Here is an 18953-nt window from a genome sequence, read left to right on the forward strand (position 1 = left end):
GCACCTAGTTGTATATCTGATGTATAGTAGCATTTACGAGATGGAATTGAACATTGCATGAAATTACACTAAATTGATTTTCTGCATTCTGTGTTCTGCATATATGCACAAGTTTGTCACTTGGACTTTTCAGCGAATACTCAAGCATAAGAAATTGTGGAGTTTTTTTCAGGCAAGATGATGGTATACCAGGCCCACGCCTTATAGCTGGAAAAATACAGGCTGGCTGGGTGGTATTACTGAGGCCTTTTTTCTCCACCGTCTGGTGACTGGGTGGCACTTGAGAGTCCTAGTCACATCGGGTATATTTACAAATAGTAGTACTATCCAGATTGTGCCAAAATTAACATAAGAATAGCCATACTGGGTCAAACCAATGGTCCATCTAGGCCAGTATCCTATTTCCAACAGTGGCCAATCCAGGCACAAGTCCCTGGAAGAATCCCAAATAGTAGCAACATTCCATGCTACCGATCCCAGAGCAAGCAGTGGCTTCCCCCTGTCTTTATCAATATAGCAGAGGCACTATTCAGATAGTGTCTTTATATATTCATGGTCAGTGATAGTTATCCTAATAGCAGGTGCTGCTTTCTGGATATGCTTTTGATTATTCACCTACTTTATTTACCTGAGCCTGTTGTACAAAGGAGAAAGTGCCAAGGGCAATGGAGAGTTTGTGGCATATCCTTTTATATGATATGCAGTCCATACAACCTACCCTCCAAATAGAGCTGTATAATAGTTTAATGCTGCTAAAGACTGCTTAAAATGCAGACGAATTTTGATTGCTCGTATCTGGGTTTGTTTGTTTTTAATCAACCTGTTATGATGAAATAATTTTCCCTAAGGCAATGTTTTCAAATGAGTTAGTTATGCATATACATGACCGAATGGACCTCACTCCAGAGCCAAGGTCTGTTAGAGATGATCTTGATCTCTCAGATTTATTGCTAAAGCTGCTCTGTACATTTGCATTGTTCCAAAGAGAGCCTCCTTCTGGAGTTCATAAGGTGTATATCAAGGCAGTATATCAAGATGTACTTGGAAGCTCTTTTTAATAAGGCTGGTTGCACTCTATACAATTGAGACAACTGCAGTACCTTTAAAACACTTTTTCTTGATCGTTGATAGGGATGGGCTGTCATTTGCAACAGTATAGGAAATGTTAATGAATATGCCATGTCGTTAACAAACAAAAATTAGCAGGAAAAAAAAACACATTTTGTGAGGGGTTTTTTTTTGTTTGTTTTTTGCCAATAACACTGTTTACAGCGAGGACGATTCTTTTCTTAATGCCATTTTCTCCATAACAAAAATGAAGACCATCCAAAACAAAATAAAATGAACAATGATGCAAAGAACATTGAAAACAAACAAACACAAATTTTGGGCTGCCCATCTCTTGTTTCTGATGACATCTTTTGGTATTTGAAGTTTCTCTACTCTAATTACAGAGTAACTTCTGTTAGTAATGTCTTTCTTGTGCTTTTCCTGCTTTGCGCTTTTTATCAATGCAAATAAGAATGTTCCAGGTAATCAGAGCCAGGGCTGAATTAATTCTATTTTGTTCCCTACACAAACATTCATCTTTGAACGTCCATTTACTTCTTTTTTCACCCTCCCCCCCCCCTCACCTCCCAGAGTCACATTCATTTTTCCTGTATCCCCCAATTGAACCTCAGCTTTTCAATCATAGTCTTCCTCTGAATTTCACTTTTCCAAAAGCAGCAGGGAAAAAGTGCAGAGCCTAATTGTGGACATGGCAGCAATAATAGTTTGTGAGTTATCAAGGAGCCTGGGCAAGCACCTGCAGTTACATAAATATCTTGTGCACATAAATACAGAAATAATTAGTACTTAAGCCCAATTCTATAAGGAAGCATGTAAGTACTGTGGCATGTTAAGTGCAAGGAGGGTATACGTATGGGTGGAGCATGGGTTGGGCATCAGTCTGTCTCCCCCTTATGCAGATAGGGCCACTGAGAGACAAAGCTGGGCCCGGGGCAAACAAACAATCTTCAGGGCTCTGCTGCCACACTCCATCGCCGCCATTACTTTCCCACCCCCATAGCACCAAATGAGAGAGTACTCTGCTGGCTATAGTTCCTTCCTCCTGCCATTTCCCACCTCCTGCGAAGTAACTTCCTGTTTCCACATAGCATGTGGCAGAAAGAAGGACCTGTGGCCAGCAGAGCAGTTTATTTTGATCTTTGGCACTGGGCCCTCATGGAGCCCAGGCCTGGGGAATCTTGCCCCCCTCCCCCAGCGGCCCTGCTTATAGAATACTGTAAATTGTATGCATTGCTTGCTGCACTTAGGTGCTCCCATTTACACCTGCCATAGAACTGGCCTACATTTACAATGATGAAAAAAGTGTGTGAAAAAGCCCAAAAATAGAACCACTTCAAATTAAATGTCTAACAATAATGTCCAATTCATTAACAAATGTTCATAGCACAGCTGATGGACTCAACACGGCTGTGCTTTGGCAAACAATGCCTGCGTCAGGAGTCTCAAATTCTGTGGCATTGGAGATTTTTCCCTCTCCAAAGTAGCATGGCACAGTTTGTTTGCACTGACCAGAAGCTAAGCTGTCCTAGGGAGTCTGTTTGCTGTTACTCCAACATCTGAGCTGCACCCCGGGATACAGGAAAGCTGCCCAAGATGGGAAACCAAGGTGCTTCTATGACTGTGTCCCTTGTGCAGAGGGAAAATTCTCTAATGCAATAGAACCTGAGACTCCCAATGCAGGCATCACGCCGAAGCACGGCTGTGTTGAGTCTTATCAGTTATTTTACGAACGTTGCAAATACTGGATGATGGATTGAACAAATTAAAATTCATTAGACAAATCCTATCAGCTGTGCTATGAACATTTGTTGAAGGATTGAACATTAAAGTTTGTTAGACATTTAATTTCAAGTGGTTCTATTTGGCTTTTTGACTCACTTTTTTATCATTGTTGTTGCTGCTACGTTGTGTCATATCCTTCTTCTAGGTACCATGCCTATATTTTGGCATGATGATGTAGTTTTATGCCACTATTCTGTAACTGAATCTGGTTACTCAATTGCTGTTATAGAACAGCCGGTCTCCATGCCACATCGAGATATCTACATTTAAGCACCCCTCTATAGAATTGGCACCTTAAAGGTTAGAGCTGAGAGCTGCCAAATTACTCAGTTCTAGGAGGTCGTTTTCAGGCCAGTCCTGGACTTCTGACAACCCTGCAGTGCTGAGTTCAGTGGGTAGGATCAGAGATTACAAATAGCACACTGAAATATATGTTCAGAAACAGGACTTGCTAAAAAGCTTCCCTCCTGGAACTGAGTAACTAGGTAGCTGTGAGCTGAGAACCAGGTAAATTAGTCAAGTCATTTTCACCTCCACTATCTCTGGTACAAACTAGAAATGCCATGGATAGACTGCCTCAAAGAGTGAAAATTTATGGGTGATATGTCTGAAGAATAAATAGTACAAAGTTTTACTTGTGGCGAACTGCATTCAAAAAGTGGAAGAAGCAAAAGAAAAATAATGTTTAGCTTTCTTTGGTGCTTCTGAAAGGATATAGAAAGGAGGAGTCAATATTAGGACAGTTTTCAATGCTGTTTGCTCGGTAACTTAATAGTTTGCTGGGTAAATTCCCCAGGACTGAACACTTTCCTTCACTTAGTACATGCATAGAAGCATTTCCACCAGTAAACCTCTCCACTCCAGTGTAAATTCAAATGGAAATTCTATTATATGAGATTGCCCCTAGCAGAGACAAAGGAACATATGCACCCATGTACCCTCTTGTTCTTTAGCCGCACACATGTACATACATGTACTCTCTAATTCTTCAATGGCACACAAGATGCACATGTACGCATCTTCACTCTTCAGACACAGGCATGTATGCTCTCATTCTTCATAAATACACACACCCACGCACACATACATACATACCTTGTTTCGGATACACACATGCATGCACTCTCAGGGGCTGATATTCAGACCATTGGATGTAGCCAGGCTGCCTCCCACAGTCGACACTGAGTCCAGATATTCAATGCTGTACTGTTTCCGGTGATCGGCATTGAATATTCGGGTATTTTTTGTCTGGTTCAACTTAACCGGTCAATCTGATTTTCAGCGCTGGCCAGTTAAGTTAAAACCACCAAAGATAGGCCTGCTATTTCAGCGTCCTAAGTTGGCTGCCAAACTTAACTGGCAGTGCTCTGAATATCAACAGATAGCTGGTTATATTGTATTATATAACCGGCTATCTGCTAAGTGCTAACCAGCGATATTCAGCAGCAGATAGCCTGCTATCTCCCACTGATTATCGCTGGATAGTCAGTTAAGTACCATTTAAGCAGCCAGAAGCTGTTTCTGGCAAGTTAAATGGTTTTAAATATGGCAATCATATACTAGAATCCTTTCTTCTGTAAACAGCGTGTTAGATCTTTTTTTTTTAATTATTATTATTTTAAATACTGGAGGAAAAGTCTCACATATTGTGAAGTACCTCCGAACTTTGCAGTCACACTGTCATATACTTACGGAGTACTCACTCGCATCATTGCATAAAAATCTCCAGTGTTTCCTGTTTGTTCACTCTATGTTAAGTTTTAACCACTCTTAATCAAAGTTCAGTGAATACAACTTATCTTTGCAGTCGTACAGTCTGGTTGCTATCCACAACCTAACTGTGGCCAGAGTTTTGGGTCCTACTTCAGGGTCCGTGGTCACTGCGACTGTCTAAAGAGAAGATACAAACACTATAGCCAAATACGAGGCTTTCACTGTTCATTCACGCTTTCATAAATATCTTTAGCATAACCTCACTTTTCACTGCAATCACTCCTGTTTCTTAGTCCTGTTCTGAGCTCTCAACATGGCGTTCCCTATTATAGAGTGACGTCAGACGCCGTTTGCCTGTGCCAGCCTTGAATATCCAGGAAACCTGTAATCGGTGTGCAATTCCGCATCACTAAAGACCCTTAACTTAAACACCTCTCATAACTGAAAATTCAGAAACAATATTTAGCAAAAGTTTTCAGAAAAAATGGTTCCATTTAATTCTCCTGGATGTACAGTGTTTAATTTATAAATCCATTTTTGTTCTTGCTGAAGGAGCACAAGTTTCCTTGGCAAAATGGATACAATTATATACTTTATTTGAAATTACTTGATGTAGAACTGCACATCTGAGCCCATCGAAATCATGTTTCTCTTTGATGCAGTGTGCTGCCAGTGATGCGGTAGTCTTTTGGAATGTGTATATTACTCTATGCTCTGTTAACCGTGTGGCCAATTTTCTTGATGTTTGTCCATGTATAACTTTTAGCAGGGGCAGATAATACAATATACCACAAATTCAGATTTACATGTTGTCCTAATTGAAGAGCAAAACTCTTGCCAGTCTGTGGATCTACAAACTCTCGTATGTCAACTATCACACCACACATCTGGCAGATCCCACATTTGCTATGTCCAAATACTGATCCATACCTTTGAGTTTGTGGTCTTAATGCTGCCGGAGATAAATTTCTTTTAGGTTTCTACCTCTGCTGTAAGCTGACCTTACCCTAACTTTGCAAATATAGGTAATGTTTCAATAATGTGCCAGTGTCTTTTGATCGCTGCCGCCACTTCAAGGCAGGTGTTGAATATCTTAGGACGCATGTTATCACTTCATCCTCCCCTTGTAATCTTCCTCCCTCTGCAATAGTAGGTAATCCCTGTTGTTATATTTAGCCCACCTGTATGCTTTCTGGACTGTATAGCTAGGAAATCCTCTGTGTCTTAATTTGTTCATTATATCTTTCGATTTTTCTTTGAAGTCACTATCTTCTGAACAGATCCTCCTCACTCGTAAAAATTGAGAGAAGGGTAAACTGTCCTTCAATTTCTTTGGGTGACAGCCAGTGTATTCTAGAAAGGTGTTTCTGTCTCCTTACGGAACACACTGGTTTCAAGTCTACCTTCCTTTTCACTAATAGGACATCTAAAAATGAGAGTGTGTAAACTACATTGCATTGTGAATTTTAATGTGGGGTGGCCACTCATTCAAATAGGTAACAAATGTCAGTAATTCAGATTGAGTCCCTTTGCAAATACCGAACACATCATCAATAAATGTTGCCCAAAACTACCACCTTGGCAAAATGGATAGAATTATTAGCTGCTTCTCTGTCTCGGTCTCTGTCCTCTCTCTCTCTCCTTGTGTGGTTACACCACCAAGCTGTGAGAAGATGCAACCAGGGATTGAATCCACTGACACTCTTGTATCTTCCATTGCCTCAGGTACAAAACATAGGAGTCCTTTTACAAACCTGCAGTAAGCGCTAACGTGTGCTTACCACAGCAAAATATTGCGTACCACATGTGTGGTTGAAGTATCCCACGGTAATTTATGAATGTCCACACATGTCTGGGGGCAGACAGTGGGTGTGTTCTCTAATGGCAAAATTAGCATGTGGCCATTAATATAAAAAAAATAGGAGATTCTGACATTTTACCCCAGTGGTAAAAATGGCTGTAGCGTGTGTAAGTTCACGCTAAGACCACTTTTTTTTTTTTGTAAAAGGGCCCCTTAGATTATGCTTATTCACTCAGTGTCCTTATCCACACAGTTGTCACCACCACTGCCCCCCCCCCCTCACTCATGATGTAGATGCAGCTGCTGCCCCTCACTCAGGACGCAGCTGCCATTGCCACCGTCCCTCACTCGCTCAGGCTGCCACTGCCCCACCCTCTACTTTCCTGCATCAGTGCATCTGCTCCTCCCCGGCCTCCAAGGGGGCCTGGCACCAGTGTCTGTTTCTCTCCTGCTCCTGTGTGCGTGTCCAGGTTATCGCATTAATGCAATCACCTGGGTCCCGACAGGAGCAGGATAGAAACAGACCCTGGCGCCAGGCCCCCTTGGAGGCCAGGCCTGGGGAATTTTGCCCCCCCTGCCCCCCTCGGCTGCCTTGCTTATCATCATGTCATGTCTATGTTTATTAAAAATTGTAATATACCAGCACTTCTAACAAAATGATTGCAGCGGTGTACAATAAAATCAAATATAATAAATAGAAAGGAAATCCATGAAAAATAGGACAGAGGAATCACACAGGCTCAAACACACAGAATTATATAGATTAAACTAGATTAAACAGGCCACCACTGACATACACTGTCAAAACTCAATACCATGGTTCGACGACGAATTTAAAAAACTCAAAACACAATCCAGAAAACTTGAACGAGCATGGAAAAAAATAAAAGATGAACATACACTCAATGCATGGAAACAAATACAGAGAAAATACAAATATGCAATTAGACAAACCAAAAGGGCCTACTACAAGACTACTACTGAAACTACTGAAGACTCATCTCTTTAATAAGGTATACCACAAAGATCAACAAATGTGATCTCCTACACATACATCCAGAATTGCCCTATGATATTTGCTTGCTATACTACTATTATGCTCTATCATTATCATGTTACCCAAGATCCTTGCAATACTAAATATCTATTTTCTTATGTACTTCCAATATTCATGATGTAATGTAAGCCACATTGAGCCTGCAAAGAGGTGGGAAAATGTGGGATACAAATGCAATAAATATAATATCTATATATATAAAAGGCAAGACCAACGTTCTGAAGCCTCCAGCCGGAAGTGTGAAGCGCCAGAGATATCCGGTTTCCCCCATGAGTGAAGGAAAACAGCACAGCACGAAATCCCTCTCTCTGTAACAGTGAAGGACTCAGAGGGGAAGGGGAGAGAGATGCCCTCACTCTCTCTGTAACACAGAACAGCAGGAAACTTAACACTGAAGGACTGGACTCCACGGGTGGGAGGGGGGGGAGGGGGAGGGAGAAAGGGCAGAGGGCACGGACACTCCCACATGCACACTCTGAAGAAAACCTTGCTAGCCCCTGTTTCATTTGCATCAGAAACAGGGCTTTTTTACTAGTATAAGACTAAAATAGGACCGGATAACAAAGATCTGAAGAAACTATTTTCAACTTGTTAAATAAGTTACTAGACACCACCCCTGTCACCACATCCAACACAGACATTCCACCAGCAGACAAACGGCTACCTACTTTAAAGTCAAATAACAAACTATGCAGCACTCTTCCTCATCACCACACTGACATTGAAAACTTCTTCAACGGACTTGGACCTAATCCCGGCGGATACCCAGCTGACGTATCTGGTCAACATTCAAACCTACTCACCACTGAATCAGTTACCAAGCGACTCATAGGTTTTGCCAACACCCACTGCAAACTGGACATATGTCCCAGTCACCTACTTAAACACGCCCCCAACCGATTCATAGAAGACCTCACTTCCCACCTAAACTTCATGCTACAACAAAGTTTCTTCCACGAGGAATATGGTAACATCCTACTTACCCCAATACCAAAAGACACTAAGAAAAAAAACAAACGATCTCACCATCTACCGCCCAATCACGTCCATCCCTCTAGTAGTAAAATTGATGGAGAGCTTGGTGACCAAACAGCTTACGGAATACATGGACAGGTTCTCAATACTACACGACTCACAATCAGGATTGTGCTCCCGCCATCGCACTGAAACTGTCCTTGTCACTCTCCTGGCCAAATTCAAGCAGGAAATAGCCATAGGTAAAAGCATACTTCTCCTCCAATTCGACATGTCGAGTGCATTCTACATGGTAAACCACAATATACTTCTAAGACTTCTTGGCCACTTCGGGATTGATGGAAATGTACTTAATTGGTTCAAGGGCTTTCTAACCACCAGAACATACCAAGTAAAATTAAATTCAAGCATATCATCACCGTGGAAAGCAGCCTGCGGTGTACCTCAAGGATCACCTTTATCACCAATATTCTTCAACACGATGATGATCCCACTGGCAAAGTCCTTATCCAATCGAGGCCTCAACCCATTCATCTATGCAGATAATGTTACAATCTACATTCCCTTCAGACATGTCTTGACAGAAATAACCAATGAAATCAATGATGGCCTGAACATCATGGACCCTTGGGCAAACTCATTCCAATTGAAACTGAACACTGAAAAAACACACTGCCTCATCCTCTCATCTCAACATAACAATTACAAACCCGCAACTATAAACACCCCAGGACACACACTCCCTACTTCAGACAGCCTAAAAATACTCGGCGTCACAATCGACCACAACCTTACTCTTGAGAGCCAAGTAAATACCGTAATAAAGGAAATGTTCTACTCAATGTGGAAACTCAAATGAAAAAAAACCTTTCTTCCCGAGGGACACTTTTCAAAACCTAATACAATCAAGGTTCCTTAGCCATGCAGATTACTGCAACAGAATCTATGTGGGATGTAAAGAACAACTCACAAAAAAACTCCAGACTGCCCAAAACACAGCAGCCAGACTGATATATGGTAAAATATGATTTGAAAGTGCTAAACCCCTGCAAGAGAAGCTGCACTGGCTCCCAATCAAAGAATGGATCATCTTCAAAATCTACACTTTGGTCCACAAAATTATCTATGGTGTAGTCCCAGGATACATGACAGACCTCATAGATCTACCAACCAGAAACAGAATTGGATCATCACAATCATACCTAAACTTACATTACCCAAACTGCAAAGGACTAAAATACAAAACAACTTACGCATCTAGCTTCTCCTACATAAGTGCACAACTATGGAATGGACTCCCAAAAGCTGTGAAAACAATCCATGACCACCTAAACTTCAGGAAATCACTAAAAACTCACCTCTTCAAAAAGGCCTATCCCACCGATCCAACGTAAATCCCCACACCCAGCAACACAGCATAACCAATTTACAATCTTCATTCCCTTCGACCCCATGATGCCTGATTCACACCTACCTCATTTGATCACAACATAACCTTGTATTTGTTATCTACCAAAGTGGCAAATGCCTTTACAGTACTATGTAAGCCACATTGAGCCTGCAAATAGGTGGGGAAATGTGGGATACAAATGTAACAAATAAATAAATACAGCCCACAATCAACTGGCAGGAGGGGTAAAACCAAATTCAAGGAAAAAAAAAAGTGAGATTTAAGTAGAGCTCTGAGTGAGAGAAAGACCAATTCAGAACAGAGTGCCGGTGGGAGATCATTCCACAATTTAGGGGCCAAAAAGTAGAATGTCAAGTGACAGGTGGACTCGTAATAAGCCATAGGAATCCAGGGAATGAAGAGGACAGAAAGGAGTGTAATGAACAACAGAGGATCAATAGGCAGGAGAAGTGGAGCTCTTTTCAGTAACCCCCCACTCCCCCTCCAATCACTTACTGTTTCCACTGGCAGACTTCAAAGCCACCAAAAGAGCTCAGTCTTCCCCACAGTACATCTCTCTCCCCATCCCAGTCACTGTGACTAGAGAAGCCTTCCCATTGGCTGGATCCTACCACACTCTCTGCATTTGAAAGAGGGAGAGAGCTTTAGAGGGCTAAACTCTTAAATATCCAGAAACTTTAGCCATGTTTCTGCCTTCCAGAGAGTTGATATACAAATCTTTAAACTCTTGAAAAAATCCACATAGCTGACAATTCTAGCCTCCTAAGTCTTGAGCACATCAGACAGGCTCCCCTAAACTTTTGGCCCTAGGCACATGCCTACTTTGCTCAAAACTTAGTCTAGTCCTGATCACAATGCCTTCATTATTTTTCTCAGGCTATGCACCAGATGTTCACCTAGACATGGTTTATTCAGGGATGTCAAACAGAAATTATAAAAGACCATAAACCACCTTACTTACTTCCATTAGTCTACTTGACTACTAGTAAATGACTATGCTATAAAATATAAGCGGAGATTTGGACCTCTTTGCCATCAAAATCTTAAACTGAATCCAGACTACTTGAGCTTCAGAAAACAGTTAAAAACGTATCTATTTAAATAATTATTCTTGCGGTTTTAACTTTTGTCAACTATAGTATCTCCTAGTATTTGCCCAGTTATCTTCTTATTGTTAACCACATCGAACCACTTGTTTGGCATTTGTGGTATATAAGCTAATGTATTGTATTGCATTGTGGTTCACATACAATGGAGGCAGTGCACCCAAATATATCTTATGCATATTATGTACGGCGTTGTACTCCTTAGTGTAGTGGCGCCATTGCTCCTGCCATTGATTGGAAGCCCACCTGGGTAATGTGGCTAAAAGTATGATTTAAAAGTATGAGTTAAAACCCCTGATGATGCATCTAGCAAAACACAGCCTTGTGTAGGGTTTGACGTCGTTTTAAGTGGTTGGGGATTTGAGAAACAGATTTGCCTGTGGCTTCGGGAGAAGAACATAACCAAGAGAACAGAGGACTGGTTGCCTTTGGATTAAGAATACTGCAATTGGAAAATTTGGTTATGACATATGGAGATATACATGGGGATTGTACTCACTGCAATACTATAAGGAGATAAGTGGACATTGATGCATAATAATTGAAAGAAGTGGGACATTTGTTAAGAAAAGAATTCTGCAATTACTAATGACAACAACAGTGCATTAGATATATTTTGAATAGCGGTATAATTTTATGGAAATGGTCATAGGGAATGTGTAAAGAAAAGTAAAACAGACGTAGTGTGGTTGAGATCACCATGTGATTATATGAAAGATATAGTGGAGTGAATGGAAAGAAGTGTGAGGTCAATATTGCATTAAAAATTTTTTATAAGTTTAATGTTCAAAGGTTTCAATAAAGGAATGTAATAAAAATTAAAAAGAGCAAGGTAGTTACTAGATTAATATGAATATGCATATTTATTAGGGAAATCCTGATAGCCTGACCCGTTTGCAATCTTCCAGGTCTTCTGTTTGACACCTCTGATTTAAGGCTTAAGCCTGTTCTTGAGCAGAGGGGCACCTACTGTATTCCCATGCACTTGCTCATGTTTCTTAAGGAACTGGAAGTTGTTTTGTAGATTTTTGAGTTTTGCCTCATGTTAGCAATGGGACAGCATAGTGTTATCTATAAAAGCCAGAAACTGTTACTTATTCATTTCTTCACATCTTTTATTGACTGGATACTCACCATTCTGCTTCATTTTTATTTTATAGCCATCATAAACCCAAAGCAGCCAAAAGAGACACCCAAAAGTTTCAACTTTGACTATTCCTACTGGTCGCACACTACGGTAAGTGCAATGGTGATAATATACAGATCTGTAGCTCCTTTGCATTAATTGTTACCTGACAGGGATGTCAAAAGGAAAAATGACATCAATAATCTGGTGTTAGCTGACAGAATATGTTAGCTAACGTCAGTAATTGGGAAGCAAAGCCAGTGCTGGGCAGACTTCTACGGTCCGTGTCCTGATCATAGCTGGACAGATTCGGCTTCAGTAACTGTAGAACAATGTTGGGCAGACTTCTATGGTCTGTGTACTGAAAATGGCAAGGATAAATCAAGGTCAAGTATACATATATAGTATCACATCATACCTTATACTGAGTTTATCTTGGTTGCGCAGATCATACAGGTCTTTATCTGCTGTCATCTATTATGTTACTTAGCTCATGCTTCAATGGCAGGAGAACTTTTGAAAGTATTGGAGGAAGTGTTTATTAACAGCCTTGGGGTTTGCTTGTTATGCTTAATGTTCTGCTGATAAACAAGAAATAAGAATGTAAACACTAACATCATCTCTTGTTTTCACTGCTTTTCCTCAGCCTCAAGATATTAACTATGCATCCCAGAAGCAGGTATATCAGGACATTGGTGAGGAGATGCTGCAGCATGCCTTTGAAGGTTATAATGTCTGCATATTTGCCTATGGGCAGACAGGAGCTGGGAAATCTTATACTATGATGGGGAAACAGGAGAAAGATCAACAAGGCATAATTCCACAGGTAAACAAAACTACTATGTTACTGTAGTTGCCTAGAGACTTGGGGAAGATGATAGACCTCTTTATCATCCTGTAAATATTGAAACTAGATGTCACTAACTAGAGTTTATGGTACTTTTGAAGCTTTATGGAGCAGCCTTTATACTGTTTACATGAGACAAACTACTCAGGGCCAGTGGACATGGTAAGCAAGATAATCACAGCAGGGGAGGCACCAACATTTGGGGGGTATCATGCTTACCTTGTTTATAGCAGTGCCAGGGCCCACACTCCAGTGCTGCATGTTTCACCCTTTCTGACAGGAAGTCATCAGAGGGGGCGGGATGAGGGGCAAGAAGTGCAGGTCAATATGAATACTTTACACTTACATATTCGGAGGCAATAGTATATGAATAATTTTGTCTAGATTAGACATTTTCATTTACTTCCAAGCTGGTTTACTGAAAATTGGCCTTTAAAGCCTTAATGGCACCTTCCACTCAACCCTTGCCAGTCAGTCACTTTAGGGCTTATACCAAGGAAAATCGGTTTATTTATGTCTCCTATGTTGAACCATGTCAAAAGCCGTGCTGAAATCTAAAGCATACCTTCCCTCACTGGATCTCTCTCTTCTCTATCTGACCTCCTTTCCAGCACCTTTATCCCTCCTTGCCCCCTCCCCAATGCAGCACCTCTCCCTCCTTGCCCCCCAATGCAGCACCTCTCTCCATCCTTGCTTCTCCCAATGCAGCTAGCACCTCTCTCCCTCCTTGTCCCCCCCCCCCAATCACGATACCCTGGTGGTCTAGGATAGATCAGTCAGCAGCAATCTCCAGTTGCTGCTGTCTGTGCCGGCTCCAAGGCTCAAAATTATGGCTGCGACCTCTCGCGGTAGTATCGCAAGAGTTCGAGGCAATGTTTAGAACTGTGGAGCCAGCGCAGGAAGCAGTGATTGGGGGGTTTGTGCTGCTCAACCTACCCTAGACTACCAGGGCATTGTTTGCGGCTTCCTTAGTGCATGAGAGGAGGGGGCTTTGCCCTGTGAGGTGGAGACTTGGGCCGAATGAGTGTGTCACACGCCAAATTCATGTGACTTAGTATGTCTGGGAATAGCAGATCATGTTTCAGATTAAGATAGATTGGCAGAATTTCTAGAAACCAGAAATGCTACTGTTCTTTAATAAGGTAAATTGATAGTATGGTAGGACAGTCCAGTAATGAAACAGCAGGGGCTGCTGTAGTTCTAGGGTGAGGTGCACTGGCAGAGCTGTGTTTCATGCTCAGTCCTGTCATAATTGGGGATCTGGTAGCCATGGGAACAGTACAAGGCGGTGCTGATCTGATCTGAGATACTTTGAAAATGTATGGTATAATGAAGTTTACATAGTATCTCCCAAATTATCTTGAGTTAAGATATCAAACAAAAAATGGTGATTAACTGTTGTTCCATAAATTGTTGCTGCCTGTATGTTGATATTGGTCTATATATATATATATTTTTTTTCATTTTCTTGTTGTAGCTATGTGAAGATCTTTTCTCCCGAATCAGTGACACAACAAATGATAACATGTCCTATTCTGTGGAGGTACAGTACATAACATAACCCAAAGAATAAGTTTTATAGGGTTTAGATTCTACAGTGGTGAATTCCTAATGCTTTATAGCAAACATTAAAATGTGAGACAGAAATCAGTTTCTCACTTTCAGATTTTACCACATGTTTAATCAAGGGAAATAAAATTTGCTCATCCACATTCAGCCAAAGTCCAGATCTTTTCCTTATTCAGAGTCTCTTCTACAAAGCTGCATTAGCGATTCCCACGTGGCAAATGAGAGGAAGCCCATAGGAAATGAATGGGCTTCCTCTCATTTGCCACGCAGGAATCGCTAGCACGGCTTTGTAAAAGAGTCAGGACTCAGACTTTGAATGTGTTTTTTTATTATTAATTATTGTGCATAAGTCTACTGTGTATTTGCAGAAACTTAGGGGCCCTTTTCTTTTAGGAAATTATGCAAATCTGTTTTAGCTTAGCAGGAGGTTTGGATGATTTCCTAAAAGAAAAGTCCATAAGTGATTATTGAGATGGACTTGGGAAAATCCACTGCTTGTTTCTAGGATAAGCAGCATAAAATCTGTTTTACTGTTCTGGGATCTTGCCAGGTACCTGTGACCTGGAATGGCCACTGTTGGAAACAGGATACTGGGCTTGATGAACCTTCGGTCTGTCCCAGTATGGCAACGCTTATGTTCTTATGTAATAAGCTGCATTAGGCACTAATGCGTACCTAATGCAGCTTAAAATGTCATACCATGGGACACAGGATTGCCAACTCCCCAGTTTCCTGTAGAATTGGGCGGGTTCTTTTACTCACCAATGGGTATTTTTATTCAGTCGCAGGTTGCGACTTTTTCGGCGGGCTTTTGTTTTTTGGGCGGCTTTCACCCTATTGGTCAAATTTGGAGCTGGAATGAGGTTAGGTTCATCTCAAGCCTCATTCCAGCTCCAAATTTGACCAATAGGAGGGTGAATTGAGCAATAAAGGCATCAGCTGATGACCTCATCATGCTCTGGAGGAGGAGCCAGCCAGGCAGTAGCAGCAGTATGTCGCGTCGTGAGGAGGAAGAGCGCAGCTGTACATGGGAAGAGGAAAAGAAGCAGAATGGAGTGTAGCTACATTAGCATGCACTAACTAGTTAGCACAGGATTAGCATATAATCCCTTACTACCTACAAAATGAGTGGCAGTAAGTGCTCCCATGGGAATTTTATTTAATGGTCTCACACAAATGGTTTTTCATCTGATGCCAGTTGGACTGCATGCATGCATTTAAGACTTTTCAGCTAAGTTATATTTGTTTGCTTTATATGATATATTTATTTGTGTTTCAGACCATTCCTTCCTGTACCGTTGTTTTTTCTTTTGCATTCACACTGGCTTGTGATGACTTTGTTTGACATCCTGTAACCATTCACATTTCTGTGGTGTTTTTTTAATGCCATTTGGCTTTTTTCTCCACTTGTATTATACTTTTTGTCAGCGACAGGGAGTGTGTCTGTGATAATACCTGTTGTAGTCCCTGTTGTTGAAACTTTGTCTTGGAGGGGGCATTTAGCTTTGAGGCTATACTCCCTGTCTTTTTCTTTTTTGTGTGATGGTTTTTGAACAGATTTTGTGTAGTGGTCACATGTTTGCCTGCAAGTTGAGCAGGGAATTTTGTATTATTGGGTAGTTTGCCCTGTTCCCTCTGTGGATTATTGTATTTTTAACATTAGTACATGGTCATAAATTAAAAAAAAAAAAAAGAATGAAAATTGTCCATTTTACAGCTGCGGAAAAATCCGTTCAAGGGTGCACTAAGGCCACTTTTTGTCAGAACTTACAAGGTGGCGGTAAGCCCACTGCGGTCATACCACGTGCCAATCTGGAACAACCGCTGGCCCAACGTGGGCGCCAGTGGTAGTTCTGCTCCCAGCGCATGACATTTCCGGCAGTAATCGGGCAGTGTTGTACACTACCCAGTTACCACCGGGTTAGCGAGGGAGCCCTTACTGCCACCTCAGTGGGTGGTGGTAAGTGCCCCCCCTCGCAGGTCCACGTGGTAAGTGAAATCTTACCACATGGCCATTTCTTTTTTCAGCCTTTTTACCCGCTGTGGTAAAAAGGGCCTCATCATGCAGCAAAAACGGTCCCTGCTGCTAGTTCAAGCTCCCTTTTACCACAGTTTGGTAAAAGGACCTCAATATAAGGGGCTCTTTTACTAAAGGTTAGCATGCGCTAAATGCTTAGAATCCTATTTTATACCTATGGGCTTCTTTGAATTTAGTGCACACTAATTCTGTTAGTGTGTGCCAGTGTTTCTCTAAGGAGTGGCCTCGTGTGTGCAAATTTCTTTTTATGTGAGCAACAAGTTTTAAAAACCAACAATTTTTGATTCCAGTATTAGCAATGTATTTCTGTGTATAGCACAAACAAAAATGTTTGTAAACAACCATGCTGTGAGCGACGCCCCTACAACATATGAGCAATCAGTCATGCATTCCTCTTAGCGGGAACATTGGTCTGCACTAAACTTTAGTAAAAGAGCCCCTCAGAGACATCTTATTTAAAACATAAAAATAAAATCAGCTGAGCAATATTCCTGCAGTGCTTGTGCATGAAAGAAAGTTCAATGCATGCAGCTTGACTGCAATAAGAAAAAGGGCAGTACAGACTCACCAATCCTTTCTTGCTCTTGGGTAGGTGAGCTACATGGAGATTTATTGTGAACGAGTACGGGACCTTCTGAACCCCAAAAACAAGGGGAATCTGCGGGTGAGGGAGCATCCCCTCCTGGGACCATATGTTGAAGATCTATCCAAGCTTGCAGTGACTTCTTATAATGACATTCAGGATCTCATGGATTCTGGAAACAAGGCCAGGTAAAGACAAACAGTATGTGAGGCAATGGGGGAAGTTGACAATTATGCATGTATGTTTTCAAGGGCACTGCCTTTGGGAATGACATATTAGGGATGTGCATTATTTTAATTTCTTCCTGTGTCATTAATACTGTGCACAATTGCTGAATAAGGCCCCTGTTCAAGTGCTCCTAGGAGCCAACCTTTCAGAATTATTGGGGGTGCTAAGCCCAATGGAAATAACCCTTTTCCTGGACACATACAAGGAATTTTCTCAATGTTGGGGGTGCTCAAGCACCCACAGAGCTGGCTCCTATGGATGTGCTCATTGGTTCCTATTGAAGAATAGTTTAGCTATAGTGTGCACTATTTATGAAATTATAAAATTGCCCTGAAATGAATATTTTTAAAAAAGAAAAAAAAACCCACAAACAACACAGGACAATTTTTGCCTGCATACATCTATGACATACTGTAAGTGCCATTGCCTTATCAGTATCTATATAGCCTGAGGTGTACTGATCTCATTAAAACAGTGATTAGACTTAGAAGTCTGCTTCCAGATACTTGATTAGTCTCAGAACTAATTACCCTCTACACATTTAGACTCTTCTAGTTTTTATTCTCTGCTGCTGACTACAAATGAGCCATTGTTGTGTCACTTTCTGGGCAGCAGTGTAGCCAGACCTCAGTTTTTGGGTGGGCCGGGGTGAACTGGATGGGCACAACCCACATATTTCATCTCTGCCTGCTGCTTCCCCTCTCCCCCATCCCCACCTCCAAAGCAGTAAAAATGAATACTGCCAGCTTAAGAATCTTCTCTGGTGCCCCCCCCCCCCCCCAAGCAGTCTCATCCTTGTGGCAGTAAGCAGCGCATTTCCAGCTTCCAACACCGACACTGCCCCCCGATGTATGCTTGATTCAACCAGCATCCCTCATGCACGCATGTGTGGGGGTGCCAATTGAACCAAGCATGAGCAGGAGGGGGGTGAGGGGTTGTACCAGTATCGGAAGCTGGAAATATGCTGCTTGCTGGTCCAGAGATGAGACAGCCCATGGGGAGAGGGTCAGGGAGGAACTCCAAAGAGGATTCTTCAGCTGGCGGGGCCCAGGGATCCCTGCCAGCTACACTAATGATATGCGTTGCCACTGGGTGGGCCTGAAGTGAAACTGAGCCACCTAGGCTATGCCACTGTTTCTGGGGGAGACTTTGAAAGACTCAGTACTTCTCTGTTCCAGAATTTAGCAGATCTGTTGGTTCTTTCTCTGCTGCCTGAAAGGGAGTGAGAGCTTGTGAATGCCAACAGGGCCATTGCATGAGATGGGCAAGAGGGGTGACTACACTTTCAGTCAGTTTGTCAGTCTGTAAGCATGCAAGCCTGAAAGGGAAGAGTGGCAGTGAAAGCACCTGATGTTCAGGGCACCATTTTGTCCAGTGTCTGCCCTGGAAGCCAGCGCTCAATCTTGTTCAACCTTGCTACCCGACTCTGAAGAGGAAGGATAAGAATAGAATTACTAACTTCTGATCCCTGTGCCCAGAAGGAATGAATATTATGGCCTTCAGTCATCCTCTGCGGAGGAAAGGTAGGAGAAGATCTGATGATTCTCATTTTTATAAACCATCTACTCACTATAAAATCAGAATTGATTTCTTGATTTGAAGAATTAGAAGGTGTACCTGCCATTTTGATACAATTAATCTGGATT

General features: G+C 41.8%; 1 protein-coding gene across 1 annotated transcript in view; it reads left to right on the forward strand.

The window, feature by feature from the left end:
- The window catches only part of KIF1A (kinesin family member 1A), a 483588-nt gene that overhangs the window by 65269 nt on the left and 399366 nt on the right, over positions 1 to 18953 (forward strand). The window contains 4 exon segments of the mRNA XM_030216849.1: positions 12077 to 12153; positions 12689 to 12868; positions 14367 to 14432; positions 17089 to 17267. Coding sequence (XP_030072709.1) covers positions 12077 to 12153; positions 12689 to 12868; positions 14367 to 14432; positions 17089 to 17267 — 502 coding nt within the window.

The sequence above is a fragment of the Microcaecilia unicolor genome, chromosome 10, assembly GCF_901765095.1.
Source record: "Microcaecilia unicolor chromosome 10, aMicUni1.1, whole genome shotgun sequence".
In the NCBI taxonomy this organism is placed as follows: Eukaryota; Metazoa; Chordata; class Amphibia; order Gymnophiona; family Siphonopidae; genus Microcaecilia; species Microcaecilia unicolor.